Source organism: Sarcophilus harrisii, chromosome 1, assembly GCF_902635505.1.
Source record: "Sarcophilus harrisii chromosome 1, mSarHar1.11, whole genome shotgun sequence".
Taxonomy (NCBI): domain Eukaryota; kingdom Metazoa; phylum Chordata; class Mammalia; order Dasyuromorphia; family Dasyuridae; genus Sarcophilus; species Sarcophilus harrisii.
The window spans coordinates 249,468,270-249,486,237 of NC_045426.1; the positions used below are offsets into that span (position 1 = coordinate 249,468,270).

The following is a 17,968-nucleotide window of genomic DNA, read 5'->3' on the forward strand; positions in this document are numbered from 1 at the left end:
ATTCAGGAGTATTATGCCCAGGTTCTTTTCCATGGGTATCTATTCAGCATCTGGAGATTCTTACTGACTCATTAGTAAAGCTAATTTACATTCCTAGGACTCTGGATAGGTCAGTTCCAACTTGAGGCTAGTCCACCATGCTGAATCCTTGCACATTGTTTTATATAAAGCACCCAGAAGATAAGTACTATAATTTCCCACCACCACCACAAACAGTTAAAAAAGGAGAGAAATGGATCTAAAGAGAAAATGCAGTGTCTATTAAAGAGAGCATCATTTTATATTAATCCTATACAAAACATAGAACAGCTTCCTTTCACTACTTGATAAAAAAAAAGCCTAAGTGTGTGGGCAGGGAGAAACCTTACCAAATCAAGGCTATTCTACCATGAAACATTTTTTTTTCCTCCTAGACAGATTATTCATTTCCACTTTGCATTATAGAAACTAAGGCTAGATTTCTGTCAGGAGAGAGAGAGAGAGAGAGAGAGAGAGAGAGAGAGAGAGAGAGAGAGAGAGAGAGAGAGAGAGAGAGAGAGAGAGAGAGAGAGAGAGAGAGAGAGAGAGAATGTGTGATTAATAATAAAAAGACATTAAGAAGTTCTGAAACCAGCACTTTTTTTTTTTTTTTTACTAAATCATGATTTCCTGTGTCATTTATTGCAAATCTAGAAAGTTGGCCTCAAAAGCAGCTTTACAAGTGACCCATTGTGGGGCTTGAGATGTAGGATTTGTCTTCATTGATGGTTAATTTTCCTGTTTCTCTCTTTATCACTTCATCTTTTTTTCTTTATCAGACCGAGCCTGGCTAATAGAACCTCGGAAGGTTCAGAAGCTTCAGGAGAAAATTTATTTCGCACTTCAGCATGTGATTCAGAAGAATCACCTTGATGATGAGACTTTGGCAAAGGTAGGTCCACAGATCATTATGCAGTTTGTCTAGGAGCTCTACAACAAGAGACTACTCATGAAGGAGAGAATCCTCAACTATTACCCAAGTGATTAAAAGCTACAACAGTGGAAAGAGCACTGGCTCCAGAGTCAGAAGACCTCTTCTAGAGTTCACACTTAGTTTCCAGCACTATCTACATGACCTTAAACAATTCACTTAAACTTCCTTGACAAAAATTAATTTTTTTTTGTAAAATGAAAGCATTGAATTAGATGTCTAAAGTCTCTGCCAGCTCCAAATCTATAGGTCCAGAAACAAATTAGACCATGACCAGGAAACTGAATAGTCTGAGAAGCATATTATGGGAAGAATAGCTAAAGGAGCTAGGGGGTTTTAACTACAAGAAGAAAAAAAAATATGGAGAAATATGTCATGGATATAGAGCTACATGGGACCCTGTAAGAGGATCTCTTGTTCATCCTTCTTGTATGAACATAGGGAGCACTAGTATATAGCTAAAAGACATCTTAGATGTCATCTATTGTCTCATTTTACAGATGAGGATACTAAGGTTCAAAGTGGTTAAGGGTGTCCAGGATCACTGCAGATGAATTTGAATCCTAGTCTTCTTATTCCCAATCCAGCATTCCTTCACTCAGACCTCAATGCCTAATTACTATTGTCTTCTATTTTTATGGACTTATATGTAAAAGAGAAATCTACTTCTTCTGTATTTCCCAAATATTCAGAATCAATACTAATGGTTGGGAAGTGAAGGAATGGAAATTTAAATTAAATGAAGGAAAAGCTTTAATTCTTAGAGCTATCTAGCCATAGATGGGCAGCTTTTTCAGGAAATGAACTTCAAATCACTGGAAATATTCAAGCAGATGGTTATCTATAGGGTATACTGAGAAAAGAATTTCTGCACTGGAAGGGACAAGTTGCTCACTATAGTGCCTTTCAATGTTCTAGGGAACATTGTAGAATATGATCCCAAAAGCCAGAATACTATAAGAATAGTATAGTAATATAGTATCACAAGGACAACATACACACAGCCAGAGACTGAACCATGACTTGGAAACTAACGGGTTTATTTATTATATTGGACACATATTATGAGAAGAATATGCATAGACTTCCTGGAATTTCTCTGTTAAACAGGAAATTTTTCAGAAGAAATTATCATCCCCCCAAAAAACCCCAGAGAAAATAGTTGTTATAGGGCTTAAGCTGGAAAGAACATTAAATTTAATAACTCTTTTCATGTTTTTTTCAGTACATGATTTTACTTTGTGTGGGTATAAAGAGAACAAAAACTAAAAAATAAACCTCCAGTTTATCTGAATCCAAGACAGTTTCTTTACCTTATTTTTCATCATTAAAACTCTCTTACTCAGCATTAGATCTAGCTCAACTTCCTTTGTATAAAAAAGGGAGAAAAAGTTTTAAGTGCTACAGGCAAAATCTGTATATTCATGTAGATTTCACATTTGCATATACAAGCAAAATACCTTTATAATAAATTGCACTGGACTCAAACCAGGTCAAGGAGCATTTATTAAGCACTTACTATATGCCAGGCACTGTGCTATGTGCTGGAGATACAAAGAAAGGGAAAAAGAATAGTTTCTATTCTCAAAAAAATAATAGTCTAAAGGAGAGATATGCAAACTAGGCATAAATGCTTTACAATATAACAGCAAAGAAAAGCACTAGCATTAAGAAGAATTAGTAAAAGTTTCTGGTAGATAGTAGGATTTCAAATGGTACTTGACAGAAGCTTAAGATTGAGGTGAGGAGGAAGAGAATTCCAGGCATGGGGGACAGCCAGTAAAAATGTAATGCCAAATTTTTTTTAAGTTTTTTTTTTCATTTAACAAAAATTTTTTTTTTCCTCTTTTATACTACCCTTTCATTGGGAGAAAAAAAAAAAGCAAAACAAAATCCTTCTACAAATATTCATAATTAAGCAAAACAAATTCTTACTCTGTCTGAAAAATATATAGCTCCGTATTCTTTTTGAGTCTATCACTTTTCTGTGAGGATGTGAATAGTGTTTTTTATCATGAGTTTTTTGGAATCTACATTGACCACTACACTGAGTAGAGTTCTTAAGTCTTTCAAAGCTGTTTTCTCTCAGGATCTCTATCTCAGTCCCCCAAGCTTGCAACCTCAATGTGATTCTCACATATTCACTTGCCCTTACTCCAAATAAATCCAACTTGTTGCTAAATCTTATCATTTATACTTTATAATGTCACTCACATATGTCCCTTTCTTTCCACTCATTCAGCCATAATCCCAGTTCAAGTGCTCTTCATCTTTCATCTTAACTATTATGATAACCTTCTAATTGGTCTACCTTCCTTAAATCTCTTCCCACTCAATTTTCCAAAAGTACAAGTCTGACCATTATGTGTCCCCCCACACACACTCAATTAAACTTCAATGGCTCCCTGTTTCCTCTGTGATCAAATCTAAATTCTTCTGTTTGGTATTCAAATCTCTTCACGCTTCCACATATTCTACCATACAGAGAAACTGTTTTTCTTGCTAGTATTTGAATAAAACATAAGTCCTGACAAAGATTGTAGATGGTGAGAGTAATCCAAAGTTGGATTTTTACAGGGCATGACAATAACAACAACAACAACAATAATAATAGCATTTACATAGTTCCTACTATATTCTAAGCACTGTTGTAAGTTCTTTACAAATGTCATCTCAGTTGATCTTCACAACAACCTGGGAAGAATTGCTAATTTTTTATCATGTTCATTCCGCAAATGAGAAAGTAGAAATAAATAGAGATTAAGCCACTTTGTCCAAGAACATACAACTAGCAAAAGTCTGAGTTTGAATTTGAACTCGGATCTTTCTGACTCCAGGCCCAGCCTTATACCCACTTCACCACCTCAGTTATCCACATGAGGATTGATGGCCTAAAAAAGCCCTCTTTTTAAAGCAGTGACACCAGAAGATGGGGTCTGTCTCCGGCCCTTGGTTAGGCAGGACACATAATAGCAAATAGCAATGGTATAGTAGAAATAGCACTGTTTTCAGTTTCAAATTCTAGCTCTTCTAATTATATGTGTGGCAAGAAGCAAGTCATGTAACATCTCTGTCCCTCAGTTTCTTCATCTTCAAAATAAAGAGACTTAACAAGATGATCTATAAAGCCATTTCTAAATATAAATCTGATTCTATGTGTTTGTTTGGCATAAATGGTAGAGTTAGGAAGTGGAATTTGGAGAGAAGGCTTTTTCTTCAGTAATAGATGTGGTTGACCCTTGACTTAAGATACTCTTTTCTGTTGATTTAAATTTAGTTTCAGAGTTAATGTTCTCTATGTCCGTAAAATAGAAGTTCTGAGAGTCACTTTATTACAAAGAGATATTTTACTAGAAACTAGTAAATCCATCCTCTTCACTGGATTCTTCTAAGGAGTCCTTATTTTCCCCCAGTGACAGAAATTTTTTTTCCATAATTTTTAATATGTGTCTTTCTTGATCTCTGCTATCTTTCATAAGTCCCCTTCTGGGTAGATCCAATAGATAATTTGAAGGAAGTTACATATCTGCTATTATGTAATCATAGGAAAATCACTTTTGCTTTCTCTGCCTGAATTACCTCATCTGTAAAATTAAGGGGTTTGAAATAAATGACCTTCTAGATTTAGATCCCTTCCTAGTATATGATGTGGAAGGGAAATAAATATCTCCCTCTGTACCCTATTTATTAGAGATTCATCAATTATGTGTTCAATGTGATTGTTTTAAGGATTCTTTGGATGTGTTATCTCGTACAGAAAGAGAATAAAGTCTAAAATCTGCCTGAGTCATAGACTTGAAATAACATGACCTAAAACAAAGTCATCTGGTTTACATTGTTCTGGGCACCAAAGTCACTAAGTAGAGCATAAAAGCAACTTGTGTCCAGGGAACTTTTGTTAATTCTCACTAACCTTTCATTTGGAAAGAGTTGTGACTCACTTTGAGTTGCTTACTTCCTAGGAGATCAGATTATGAAGGACCTAAGAACTCCCAGGTACCCTGCTTGAGTCCTAGAATTTAGAATGAGTCAGTGTAAGAACTATGCTTATAAGCGATATATGGGGCGGGGGGAGGTCTGACTGCTAGTATCACTGATGAGTTTTTTTCTCAAGGCTGAATTTTTCATTAGTAAAGAAAGATTGCAAATCTCCTTCTTCCTGCCTTCGCAATAGGAAATGAAGGTTTGTGGGAAGAGGAAAGGATTAGGGAGCACAGGAGGAAACCCTACCCAGTTTGTGCCAGTGTTGTAGCTATTGACACATAGATTTTCTAATGATTTCTCATGATTTTCTAATTCTGTGCTTTGTTCTTATTTAGGATATCAGAGCTAGAAGTGGTCTAAAAGCCTGATGGACACATGCCTGTAATTTCTGTCTGGGTAATGTAAGGCTTAAACTCTAGAGTTCTAAGCTAGGTTAAGCCTATCAGTGTCCACACTAAATCTGCACTAATATGGTGAATCTTTAGGAATCTTAGGAGCTGCTCTGCTGCCTAAGGAAAGGCAAATTCAGCCTAGTCTGGGAAAAGAGCATGTCAGAGATTCTGTGCCAATAAGCAATGGACTCAAGCCTGTGCAAGATAGGGAAATCAAGTCTCTAAAAAAAAAAAAAATAGCTAATCAACTCTCCCATTTTGCAGGTAAAGAAACTAGAGCCCTTCTGAGTTGATATTCTAGTAGAAGAATAGACATAGAATCCTAATTCTGGATAGATGGTAAGAATATGGATTTAGAGTGGGAAAAGACATTAGAAATCATCTATAACAACTTCTTTTCTCAGTACAGGAAGAAACTGATATCCAAAGTGCAAAGTCTGACAACTTTGTGGCACAGTGAGTGCTATAGCCCAGGACTCAAACTCAGAGTTCAATGCCTCTAGCCATTCAAAAGTAGAGTTCAATTATATTATGGGACCATAGATTTAGCATTTGGAAACATCAACCACCCTAATTTCCTCATTTTATAAAATGTGACAAAATTGTGATCCAGTGAACTTTCATCTTTCCCAAGGTGAGATGAAAAATAATATCCTAATTTATCACCTTTATTCACTTATTCAAGAAATACTTATTAATATTATTCAAGAAATATTTATTAATATTATAAGCTATTATGTTGGATGCTGTGGATATACAAATATGACCAAGGATTTTGGGATTTTTTTTCAAGCATATTAAAAAGAGACAAGTTTATACACAAATAACTAAAATGAGAGGCAGTATAGACTACTGTTTGGGTGATAATTTGGTAACTGCATTCATTCCCATCATTATGATCTGTGATACATATGAGAGTCACTATAAGAGTTCATTAAGATAACTTCATTTCCATTTGGGATAAAATTGGTAGCTATTTCATGAAACAGTCGCATTTAAGCTGAATATTGAGGAATGGATGGGGTATTGAGGAGGAAATATTCCAGACAGAAAAGACAGCAATATAGAGGTCCTGAGAGAGGAAAGCATGAAAAATGTTCAGGTGATGCAATGCTAATGTGTTTGGCCAGAACCAAGGTGAATAATGGAAGACAGGCTGTAAGCTAGGTTGGGGATAGATTGTTCATTGGCACATAGTAGGTATTTAATAAATGCTTTTAGATTGGTTATTAAAACCCTCAAATCCACAGGTAAGGAAGTTGTACTTTATTTAGTAGAGAGCAGGGAAATAGAAATGATTTTTGAAGAAAAGAATAACATGATCAAAATAGTATTTTAGGAGGGATGGATATTCTTGTGCCAGGATAAGTTAGAGGGAAAACTACTGTGAGATTGAAGAATAGAGTAAAAAAAAAAACTTATATGACATTTCTAGCAGTTCGAATAGAAAAGAAGAGATGAAAGACCAAGAGATTATGGAGAATTTATTAGGATTTAGTTCAATAATTCAATAAACAAGGTGAGCAAATGAACCAGATATTCAAGAGTTGTATTAATGTTGTTTAGTCATTTCAGTCATGTCCAACTCTTTGTGATCCTTTTTTTGGAGGGGGAGAGGGATTTCTTGGCAGAACTACTGAAGTGATTTGCCATTTTCTTTTCCAGCTCATTTTACGGATGAAGAAACTAGGCAAATAGGGTTAAGTGACTTGCCCAGGGTCAAACAGCTAGTAAGTGTCTGAGGCCATATTTGAAGATGTCTTTCCAATTCAAAGCCCTGTGGTCTATCCACTGCACCACTTAGCCTATCCATATTAATACTTTTGCCACAAAGGTGGAGTGTCAAAGCACATGGTTTCAAATACTGTATCTTCTATTTACTTCTGCTTAACCTTAGGCAAGATATTTCATCTCCATATATCAGGTATGGGCTGGAGATACAAAGACAATAACAAAATAGTCCCTCTCAGAAATTTAATCCATGAGAAAATTTTATGACTTATAGGATATAAAGTACAAGGAAAAATGAAGAATTAAAGATAATTATAGAGTTTAAACATAAAGAAAATAGTGATAGTATTAATAAAAATAAGCACATCAGGAAAAGGAGCTGGTTTGAGATAATATATCCAAGTATAAATATACAACAAAGAGTTGTAAATGCTAGACTCTAGAAAGAGGTTACCAGAGTAAATAAGATCTCTGAGAGAAGGGACAAAAAGAAGATAGTCAAAAAGAAATTCAGAGAATTTTCACATTTAATGAAAGGAGAAACAATTCAAGAAGACAGAGAGGGATGGTTAGAAGCATAGGAGGCAAACCTTATCTGGTTTGGTTCAGTATTACCAAAGTTATGGGAAAATATATTTTCAAGGAGTATGATATGTTCAACAGTGTCAAGTGATAATTAGTTACAGTGGTAGATGTCTATAACCCCAACTCTTAAGGGAGACTGAGACAGATATCATAATATTAAGAGTTCTGAACTGCAGTAATATAAAGGAATCACATATCCACATTAAGTTCGATATTAATACTATCAATTATCAGGAGCAAGGTGCCAACAGATAATCTAGGAAGTGGCAAAAATAGGGGCAGGTAGGTGGGGCAGTGGACAGAACTCCATCCCTGAAGTCAGGAGGACCCGAGTTCAAATCTGGTCTCAGACACCTAACACATTCTAGCTGTGTGACCCTGGGCAAGTCACTTAACCCCAATTGCCTCAGCAAAAAAAAAAAAAAAAGTGGCAAAAATGTCCAAAACAGAAAGAGATATACTTCTGTTAGGATCAATGGCAGAAGACAAAGCAAGTGTTTTCAAATCCCACATCAGACCCTTACTAACTGTGTCTTTGGGTGAGATATTAAACCTTTCTAGACACTATTTGTGAAATAAGTAGGAATATTGGACTTGATGGCTTCTGAGGTCCCTTCCAGCTCTATATCTAGGTTCCTAGGAGTCTATTTATTGTCTCTGCATCTTTTATCATGCTTTAATTATATACCAGTTGTGGGGTGGGGATGGGGGATAAGGATTAGGCATGCCTCTTGTGAACCAAGATCACTACTTTTATTGGCTCCCACTTCCATTCTTTTCATATCAGTTGTAACAGCTAGTCCAATTTCCTATTGCTTCAAGGTTCAAAAATTATTAATTTTCTTAGAATACACTTCTTAGGAAAGAGCAAGGGAATATTCTCATTCCTAAAAAAAAGTTTTTTTTTTCTTTCCCTTTATTGACAACCCCTGTAGATATAACTAACGCTTCATTGTTATAAGGGAATACTTGTGTGAATGAAGCAAACTTAAAATGGCTCTCTTTGTGGTCTTGATATTGTGATTATTTCAAAAGTGAAGGAATTTCCTTAGATTTTGGAACCTCCAACCCACCCCTTCACCCCAACCCTCTCCTTCTCTGAATGCATCTGAATCACCTTCCCAGCTGTCAGAAAAGTTGTTGTGCCATTACGTGCTGCTAAGGCTGCTTCTGGCCTCTCTTTGAAATGCACATCCCCCTGCTGTACTATATAATATTAATGAGCAATAAGTGACTGCCTGCTGCTTCCTTCAGTAGACCCTTCTGGGCCCTGACGGAAGATGCTGCTGTTCCTGAGAGGCATCCTGCAGTATTGTTTCTCAAGACTGATGCTGAACTTTGTAGTCTCCCATTGCAGCCTCTATTTCAACAGCTTATTAGATATTTTTAAAACTACCAAGTCCATTACACGTGGGCTTTAGGGGATATTCTTTTCATTTATTATTTGCTCTCATGGAAAATACAAAAGGAATCATTAGCGTCAGACCTCTTTTGCAGACAAAAAGTACCAGATGACTTTAAGCCATACCAAAGGAAGGAGGAGGTTCAAAGTATAGAATGAGCATCATCTTAGGCCCTGGATTTTCACAGAAAATAAGGAGAATCTGCATTTACTTTTTAAATATGGTTCATCATCAATTTTGCAATTGCCAACAACCAACACGAGAAATAAAATACCAGCCTTCATTTTCAACATATTAATTTCCTATAAACTCATCACTAGATCAAAATATGCTGATGTATTACTCTAAAGCAAAGGAGTTGAAATGCTTTGTATTCAGTGGTAGAATAGATTGTGCTTCATCAAATCATGGTTAATGAAATCAGTTACTCATTTGAATCAATGTGGAAAAACTAGAAAATCATAATTCTGCTTTTCCCAAATTTTTAAACCAAGAACTGATTATATTACTTTTTTCCCATGAATTTAATAAGATCTCTTAATATGAATTGACTGATAGAGAACTTCAAAACTATCCCACTGAGTAATATTTAAGTGAATTATGTGACTCTCAAAATATTATTCCCAATAACAATAATACTGTAAATGAAAACAACACTAAAGAACATCAAATATTACGTTCAAAATTGGACAGGACATAATCCTAATGCTAGGATATATTTCCTTCTTCTCTGTAGAGAGGTGATGACAAGAAGAGAATGTGATAGAGCCAATGTGTTAGCTTGTTTTCAATAACCAAATTTCCTTTTTCAAAGGAAGGATTCTATTTGTTGGTAATGGAGTGAGGTAGATTTTTGTTTGGGAATTGACAGTGAAATAAGAAAGTGTTCATAAAACTTTTTTTAATCATTCAGATTGAAAGAAAAGACAAGCAGGACAGTTTTGAAAGTAGCCTGGGATTCTTACGTAGTTTTTTTTATAGAGATTCATATTTTCATATATTTCAATTTCTTCCACAATCTACTGAACAGGTATAATCATATCAAAGGATTAACTAGGTCTATAGCAATATAATATTAGGTAAAATTAGGTTAAAGAGGAATAGTTAGCTCCACAAAGTCAATGATGTGAATTAGTAGTCAACTTAAACAAAATTCTAGTAAGTTTTTGTGACTTTATGTTAAAAATTGGTTATAAAGTATTTACCTATATCACTGTAAAATAATATTAGTAATTCTTTATCAATTAGTAATAGGCCATGATTGTACAAATATAGTAAAAGTTCTCCAACCTTCCTCCTTGCAAGAGATTGTATTTACATATTTACAATATTTACGTATTAACAATGCATTGTAGAAGAACTAGCAATTATAAGTAGGTATCCCTTGATGAATTAGTAAAACTAATAGATCTGTGTCACTATTGTGATTTTGCTTTTCCAGCCTACCTTTTGGGAAAGACCAAATGAAACTCAGTTCCCACTCTTTGAAAATCTTAGTGAATATAGAATCCTATAGAGAGAAAATATAGTATAGAGGCTGATTCCATTCTTAATATCTAGTTCCAAAGTTTAAGAAGTTTGTGTCTTAGAAGGTAAGATATGAAATCTTAGTGTAGTTATAAATAAGCTGTAGTTAAGCTAATTCAAACAAGGAAAAATTCAAAAAACAATCTGAGACCTCAATATATACAATACCCTCTTCTATCTAGAATTGTGATGGCTTTGGCTAAGCCTTCTTTGGATAGAATATTAACTAGTTAATGGAATTGTCATCATTTCCCAAAGTGATTCAACTTTGGGAATCAGTATAATCCTATATTTTCATCAATTTTCTTCCTTTACACATGAATTGGGTATTACTTAGTCAATATGCAAAAGTAAAAGCCACAGCAGCACATTTAGAATCATAGGGCAAGCAAGGAGTATTTGTTTGTTTTCACATCCAGTTTTAATATTACATGAACAAACATCACCCTATTTTTATGTCAACTTCTATCAGAAGTGGAGGTGGCTTTGTTAAAAAGTTAGGCTCCCCATGTTACACTATATATTCTGTATCCTTTTGTATTTAAAAAAAAACTATGATCTTAGTGCTATTTTAAAACCATTAACTATACAAGTATTTCATTAATTATTGGATGAAAGAAAGAAAAGAGCAGAAATTTTTTACTTCAGAATATCACAGTTGGGAAAAACTTAAATATAGTTGATACTCAAAACTTTTTCAATGTCTATTTCCTCCTTTATTTTGAAAGTCATTATAAAAATACGTGAATGAATAGGGATGAAGACAGAAATGGGAGGAAGGAAAACACCTTATAGGAGACCTCTTTGTAAATATAATTTTTTGCCATCTTTTTTTTTTCTTTCAAGAGATGTTTGCACTTACATGTCAATTTTCTCTTTTCACAAATTGACCAATTTTACTTTATCTTTAAAGCTGCTGAAAGTCATAGATTTAGAGCTAGAAAGAATTTCAGAGACCATATATAGTCCAGCATCCTCATTTTACAGAGGAGGCAATTGAAATCTAGAGACGTTAACTGACTTTTCCAGGATCACACAGGTAGGAAATAGCAAAGCCCAGATTTTAATCTAGGCCCTCTGGCTCCAATATCCAGTTTCTTTCACTATCCAATGCTGCCTCCTATCTTATTATGCAATTCAAAGTATTAACCTTGGAATCAAAACCTGACTATAAGGGATCCCAAACGTGGCTAAAAAAAATAAGATTTGGTATTTCCAAAATTTATAAAACACTACGGGCAGTCAAAACTTTTCCGAAAGCAACAACTTTTGTTCACAAATCAAGAAGTTTTATGTGCCCATATCTGAAGAGCTTGAGAGAATCTCCCACATATGTACAAGTTGCTATAATATAGTGAAACAGTTAGTGGTCTGGGAATAAAGAGAATTAGGTTTTTCTACTATTTTCTAGTCATATGGCATAGGATTAGTTACTTCATCTTTATATTTCCTCATCTGTAAATAAGAATATTGTATTGGAAAAACCTGAAGGTCCTTTCTAACAGCTTTATCATTCTATGCATAACTCTTTGGCTTTATTCTATACTGATCAAAAAGAGTTTAGCAGTCCTCATCTGTAAACTCAAAATATATATTATTTGTCTTCTGGGGATAGAAAGTGGAGATATTCCATTAGAAAAGTTTGCTTGACAGTAAATCAATTCTGATAAACTTTGGAATACAGTTTGACAGAGTTTGAAATCTTCTCTACTAAAATCATCCAATTAGAACTGAGATGTCATATAACGTCTCTAGGAAATGTATAACCACCAGTTCCTTTCAAAAGTTTTTAATCAGCATCCTTGAACCAGCTGTCCCTCGGCTAAGGCAATTCATCTTTCTCTCTACTTTTTGCTTTTTCAACCTAAACTCTCTTTCCTCATTTCTACCTCCTAAATTTCCAATGTATCCTGTCTGTTTTTTTTTTTCATGATTACTTGTCTCCTTTATTAGACTGTAACCTCCTTGAGAGCAGGTAGTGTTTCGTTGTTGTTGTTTTGCCTTTACATATATATATATATATATATATGTATATATACATATATATATTCTTTATATTATAGTACAGTGTTGATTTGACACATAAAGATTCCCACATTCTGGGAATCTTCTGCTCCACCCCACAGTTTTAACCGCAATCACTTGGTTTCCTCTGGTTTCATTGTAGAAAGATTCAGACTGTCAACATTGACTCAGAAAAGAAGACAATGATCAACCTTTAAAACCAATTCTTCCCTTTTTCTTTCTCTTTTTATTTTCATATGCAGTTAATAGCCAAGATACCGACCATCACCGCAGTTTGCAACTTGCATGGAGAGAAACTGCAGGTATTTAAGCAATCTCATCCTGATATAGTGAACACACTATTTCCTCCATTATATAAGGAGCTTTTCAACCCTGACTGTACTACAGTCTGCAAATGAAGGGGAGCACAGAGCTGTCATGTGGTTCTCAAATGCGTCACTCTTAAGACAAAAGCAATGCGCTCATGAAGACTTATGAAAAATGTCACTACTGCAACACTAGGAATGTCCTGCACTTAATAGAATTATTTTTCACCGCTACAGTTTGAAGAATGTAAATATGCACCTGAGTGGGGCTCTTTTTTTTTTTTGAACTGACCATAAATATACAAATATAGGACACTGGGTGTTATCTTTTTTTAATTTTATTGGGGTATGTTTTGGGAGACAACTGTTCATAGAATTTTATTGTAGATAAAAAAAATGAGAACAGAGCGGTACCTTACATTATTACTCTTGCTGTTTATTGTTCAGATATAATTTAAGAAAACTTCACTTATTAGACTTACCTATTTCTATGTTTTTAGATAGTTAATTGCATGTGGAAATTTGTAGCTGTCTTGGAAAGTGCTGTGCATGTATGTAATAAGTATATAATATGTGAATATATTATATATGACTATTACTTATACATGCACATATACTGTGGCTTAAAATCCCATGCCTACTTGCAAAGGATGTTCAGTCAGGCTTTCTTGTATTATTTACCCTCCGTGTAATGTGTTACCTTTATGTTGGGTAATCTGGATTTTTGCTTTGCCAACCAGAGTTTAGCCATCCATAGCTATTGGTGGGATGGTATCAATGTTCTAAAATCCATGTACAAAAAGTAATGGATTCATTAGACAGCCTCTATACTAACAGCTCTATTTGTAGCCATGGTATAAAAGCCTTGTCTGGAGGGTTCAAATGGAAAGTACATATTTTTTTTCCTGTTCTAAGAATCAGGCAATAGATAATATTTTGAGGACCTGTGACTGGAAAAGTTTTTAATTCAACACAATAAATATTATTGGGCATTTCCCACTATAAAATGCAACTTTTTTTTCTTCCCCCCCCCCCCAAATTTCTAGTCACAAAAGGGATTTCTCCTCAGCAAATTATTGCATCAAATGAGAAATATAGGTTGTGGATAGCAATCACCAGCAAACTCATATTCATTTAAAAAAAAAGTGATGTGATCAATGAAAACATGACGGTGTTAGTGCCATTTTCTGCAAATGTTTAGTTCCAGGAATTATTCAAATGAAGTAAAAGTACTATGAGTAAGTACCAAGCAAACAATCAACTCTTAAGAGTTCACTATTTTCACATATAAGAACAAGAGAGCTTTCACATATTTTTCCTCTATAGTTCTGGGGACTTCACTCTATCTCTGCCTCTATTTCTCTCTCACTCAATCTTTCCCTGGCTCTGCCTCCATCTCTTTAAAAATCTTCAGATCATATATTGCAAAAGTAGAGTAGTAACTGACTTGCTATGAAAGAATCTTTAAAAGACAATATTTAGATTATCTTTAAAAAAACTAAGCAACAATAATAGCAGCACTTGTTCATTTTTTTAAAGACATTAAAAGTGCATTTCAGAATATACAAAGTCAATTTGTGAACTTAAATATATACATACATATATACATGCACATATATATATAATATGTACATGTATTTTATATATCTACACATACATACATAAAAACACACACTGTAGAGTCAGTGCATCTGAAGGCCCCATAATATTGATTTCAGGATCAGAGAAGTTGGGCTGGTGGTACATTAATCCTCATTTCTCCCTTTCCTCCTGATTAGATTATTCCACAGAAAGAAACTAAAATGTCAAGTGAGTCTTCTATGCCTGTTCAGTATTACTTTATCTAAGGGAAGATCAGGAGAGGCGAAACTTGTACAAAATAATGAAAATTATGCCATTCTTTTATAAATTAACAGAAGCCACCATTTCATTAAAAGAGGGTCTTTTCTCCTGGGAGGGGAGAGGTCCACAAAAGGGGGAATAATGCCTGTGTCTTTTAGATAGGGGCAGTCAGTCATCAATGGAAACTTGGATTTTTAGCTCTTAAACTCTCCTGAGATTAGCTTTTTCCAGTACACAGAAGAATTCACAGATAACCAGAATCATGGCATTTGCCTTTTCTAGATAGAATCCGGAGGCTTTTTTCCCCTAATGATTGATGAATTCCAAACCGATAGGGGGAAACAAAAAAGGCTTTAAAATAATGAATCTCATTCTCAACTACTGTTATATTCAATTAATTTAACTACATTGAACCAAATTACCTTGGGTGTCGAAGAAGACAGCTGTAGACGGCTTATTATGCTGCTACAGGGACTCAATTCTTTTTGGCGTAAATGTCACTCCTGCTAGCGCTTTGTATAAAGAATTAATTCCAAGAGTCATATTTCCTTCTAATGGAAAGATTACTTTACTGATTGCTAGGAAAACAGGGTAATAGAAGGCACTCCATTAAACCAAGCCGTTTCCAAATGCAATAGATGTTTTATGATTGGCTTGTGATAGGAAAGGCTCTAAGTGTCTGCCTGGTGTTTCCCTTTGAGCTTTGAACTTATGTCAAACTTTGTTTTCCTAGTTCCGTTATCCTAGTGGTTTCCATTGTTGGCCTTTAATTCTTATTCAGTTGCATTGGGAATCATGTATTTCCTTCATTTTCCCCAAGAGGTTTTTAATTGACTCAATTTATGAAGAGGTAGAGCCTGTGTATGTTTTTTTCCCCCTCCCCTGGTCCCATGGGTGAATTTACAGAAAGACTGCTTCCCCTACTTGCCTCTGGAGAAAATAGCTTTGAACTAGAGTAGTTTCTACATTTTCTAGAGCTGGTTTGAAATTTTAAAGGTGGTGGATTTTTATAGTGGTGGGAGAGGGATTAAATCTAGCTGACCCATCATGTATCCCACCAGCCAAGATAAGAGACCAAAGGAAGCAACCTCTGATGTCCACTTCAGGACCTAGAGAAAATACTTCATTTTTTTTTTTTACTGTGGAATACTGTGAAAAAATCTAAATCTGGTCCAGAGAGAATCAAGACGTGCTGTAAGTAGCACTGAAATCTGTTATACCTTTTTGAGCACCTCTTCAAAACACATCTGTGAAGAAACTAACACCTGATATTAACAACTGATTTTCCCTTAGGTCCTAGCTAATAGCTACACTACATTATGTCCAAGCACTTTGTCCCATCTCCATGAGAATCAACAATTATCTATGATATATTTGTGATACAAGGAACATGAGACAACAAAGAAGCCACAATTTATACTTTTCAATTCACTCTTTGTAAATGACAATCACTGCTTAATGCAGATGTTGCACTGTATTCCACTCAGGGATGTTTCATTTATTTTTTTAAAAAATATCTACATCAAGTATGAGGGGAGAAAAAAAAACAGGAAAGAAATTTTAACAAAATTGTAAGCAGTAAAAACATATTCCCTTTCTTCCCCTACCAGACAAGGCTTTCAGGCCAGCTATTTGACCCTACATGCTTGTAACCTGAATTCACTGTCACCATTTTCCTCAATTCACTGAAAAGTTCTAGCCATCATTTCCCAGATAGCAAGCTGGCTAAAGACAGCTCAGCCCCCTTCTCTAAAATCTACTGACTAGCAAAATATCCAAACTGCCCTGTTAATTCCACAGCTTATCTCCCAGCAAAACCAGGTTTGACTCAGGTCCTGAGCAAAGGAGCAATTGATTTTATTTGTCAGGCCAGAATACTGAAGGTATGGTTTCTCAAGCTACCTTGTGACAGTATTGCAGGAGGAAGAACAAAAGTTGGAAGGAAAATGGCAGAGTAATATATTACAAACTTGGCTGATCCCTTCTCACTTCCAACTATCAGGATCTGAGGCTAAACCATAAGTATAACCTAACCTGGGACTTGTCATATTAGACCAAAAATAGGTTTCCAAGGTAGCTTTACAACTATTCTCATTTAAGACATTTTAAGCTATCATTTGCATGGGTCCATGCTATAGAACTGTCTTAAAAATAAGATCATGGATTTAGAGTTGGAAAGGATGTTAGAGGTCATCTATTCTGACTCTATTTTGCAGACAAGAAAAGCAAGGCCAAGAAGAATAAAAATCCCACAAGGCAGAGAAAGGATTCAAATCTAGGTCTTTGGATTCCAAATTGAACACTTCAGATCTACTTGTCAAATTCTAAGCAACTAGATCCCTTTGGAGGAATCTAAGACAACCAAATACTATGGTAACATGTAATTATTTATCAGAAGATGTTATGGCAAGGATCCAGTATAATTTTTATTAGCAATTTCCCTTGTGATTTATCCCATACAACTTAGAACTCTGTACCATTTCAAGCCAAATCAAATATGGAGAAGAATAAACACAACTAACTACCCATGTGTCAATACATATGAGGTCAGAATTCCAACAAAATGCTAGTGTCCCAAGGATAGACTCTAAACTTATCAGTCATTCAGTTTGTGACTGACTCCTAGAGATACCATGAACCACAGCATACCATTATTGCCAATGAGGTTGTCTTTGGCAAGGATGTTGGAATGGTTTGCCATTTCCTTCTCCAACAGGTAAAGAAAACAGTGGTTTAGTGACTTGTCCAGGTGACCTAACTAGTAAGTATCTGAGGTCACATTTGAACTCAGGTCTTCCTGACTCCAGGCCAAACACTCCATCCATTGAGTCACTTACCTGCCTCCAAGGCAAACAGGTTAAGTGACTTGCCCAGAATCACAGATAGTGTCTTAGGCCATATTTGACTTCAGATATTCCTGATTCCAGGCCCAGCACTCAATCTACTGAACCATCTGGTTGACGCTAAGGTTTTTCATTGCGAATGCAATCAATACATCAATGTCAGACTACCTGAAATATTGCTTGAAATTGTGGGATCACAGAGAGCTTCTGTCCATCTTTGCCTATGTTGTAGGTATTTCTTCCATTCTGTTTATTATAAGAAAAATCCCCTTACTAAGGTGAAAACAGAAGAAAGAAGTATTCAATAATTATTTTCTTCAAGGGATCTTTGTGTCCAATGAGGTTAATACTACTGACAGTTAATTCAGAAGCCTATGTATAT

The 17,968-nt window shown here is 35.1% G+C and overlaps 1 protein-coding gene across 1 annotated transcript in view; it reads left to right on the forward strand.

The window, feature by feature from the left end:
• The window catches only part of RORB (RAR related orphan receptor B), a 255,056-nt gene extending 238,771 nt beyond the window's left edge, over positions 1 to 16,285 (forward strand). Inside the window, exons 9-10 of the mRNA XM_031939553.1 lie at positions 798 to 910; positions 12,839 to 16,285. Of these exons, the coding sequence (XP_031795413.1) occupies positions 798 to 910; positions 12,839 to 12,994 (269 nt within the window). The 3' untranslated portion in view covers positions 12,995 to 16,285. The remainder of the gene's footprint in view (positions 1 to 797; positions 911 to 12,838) is intronic.
• The last annotated feature ends 1,683 nt before the right edge of the window (positions 16,286 to 17,968 follow it).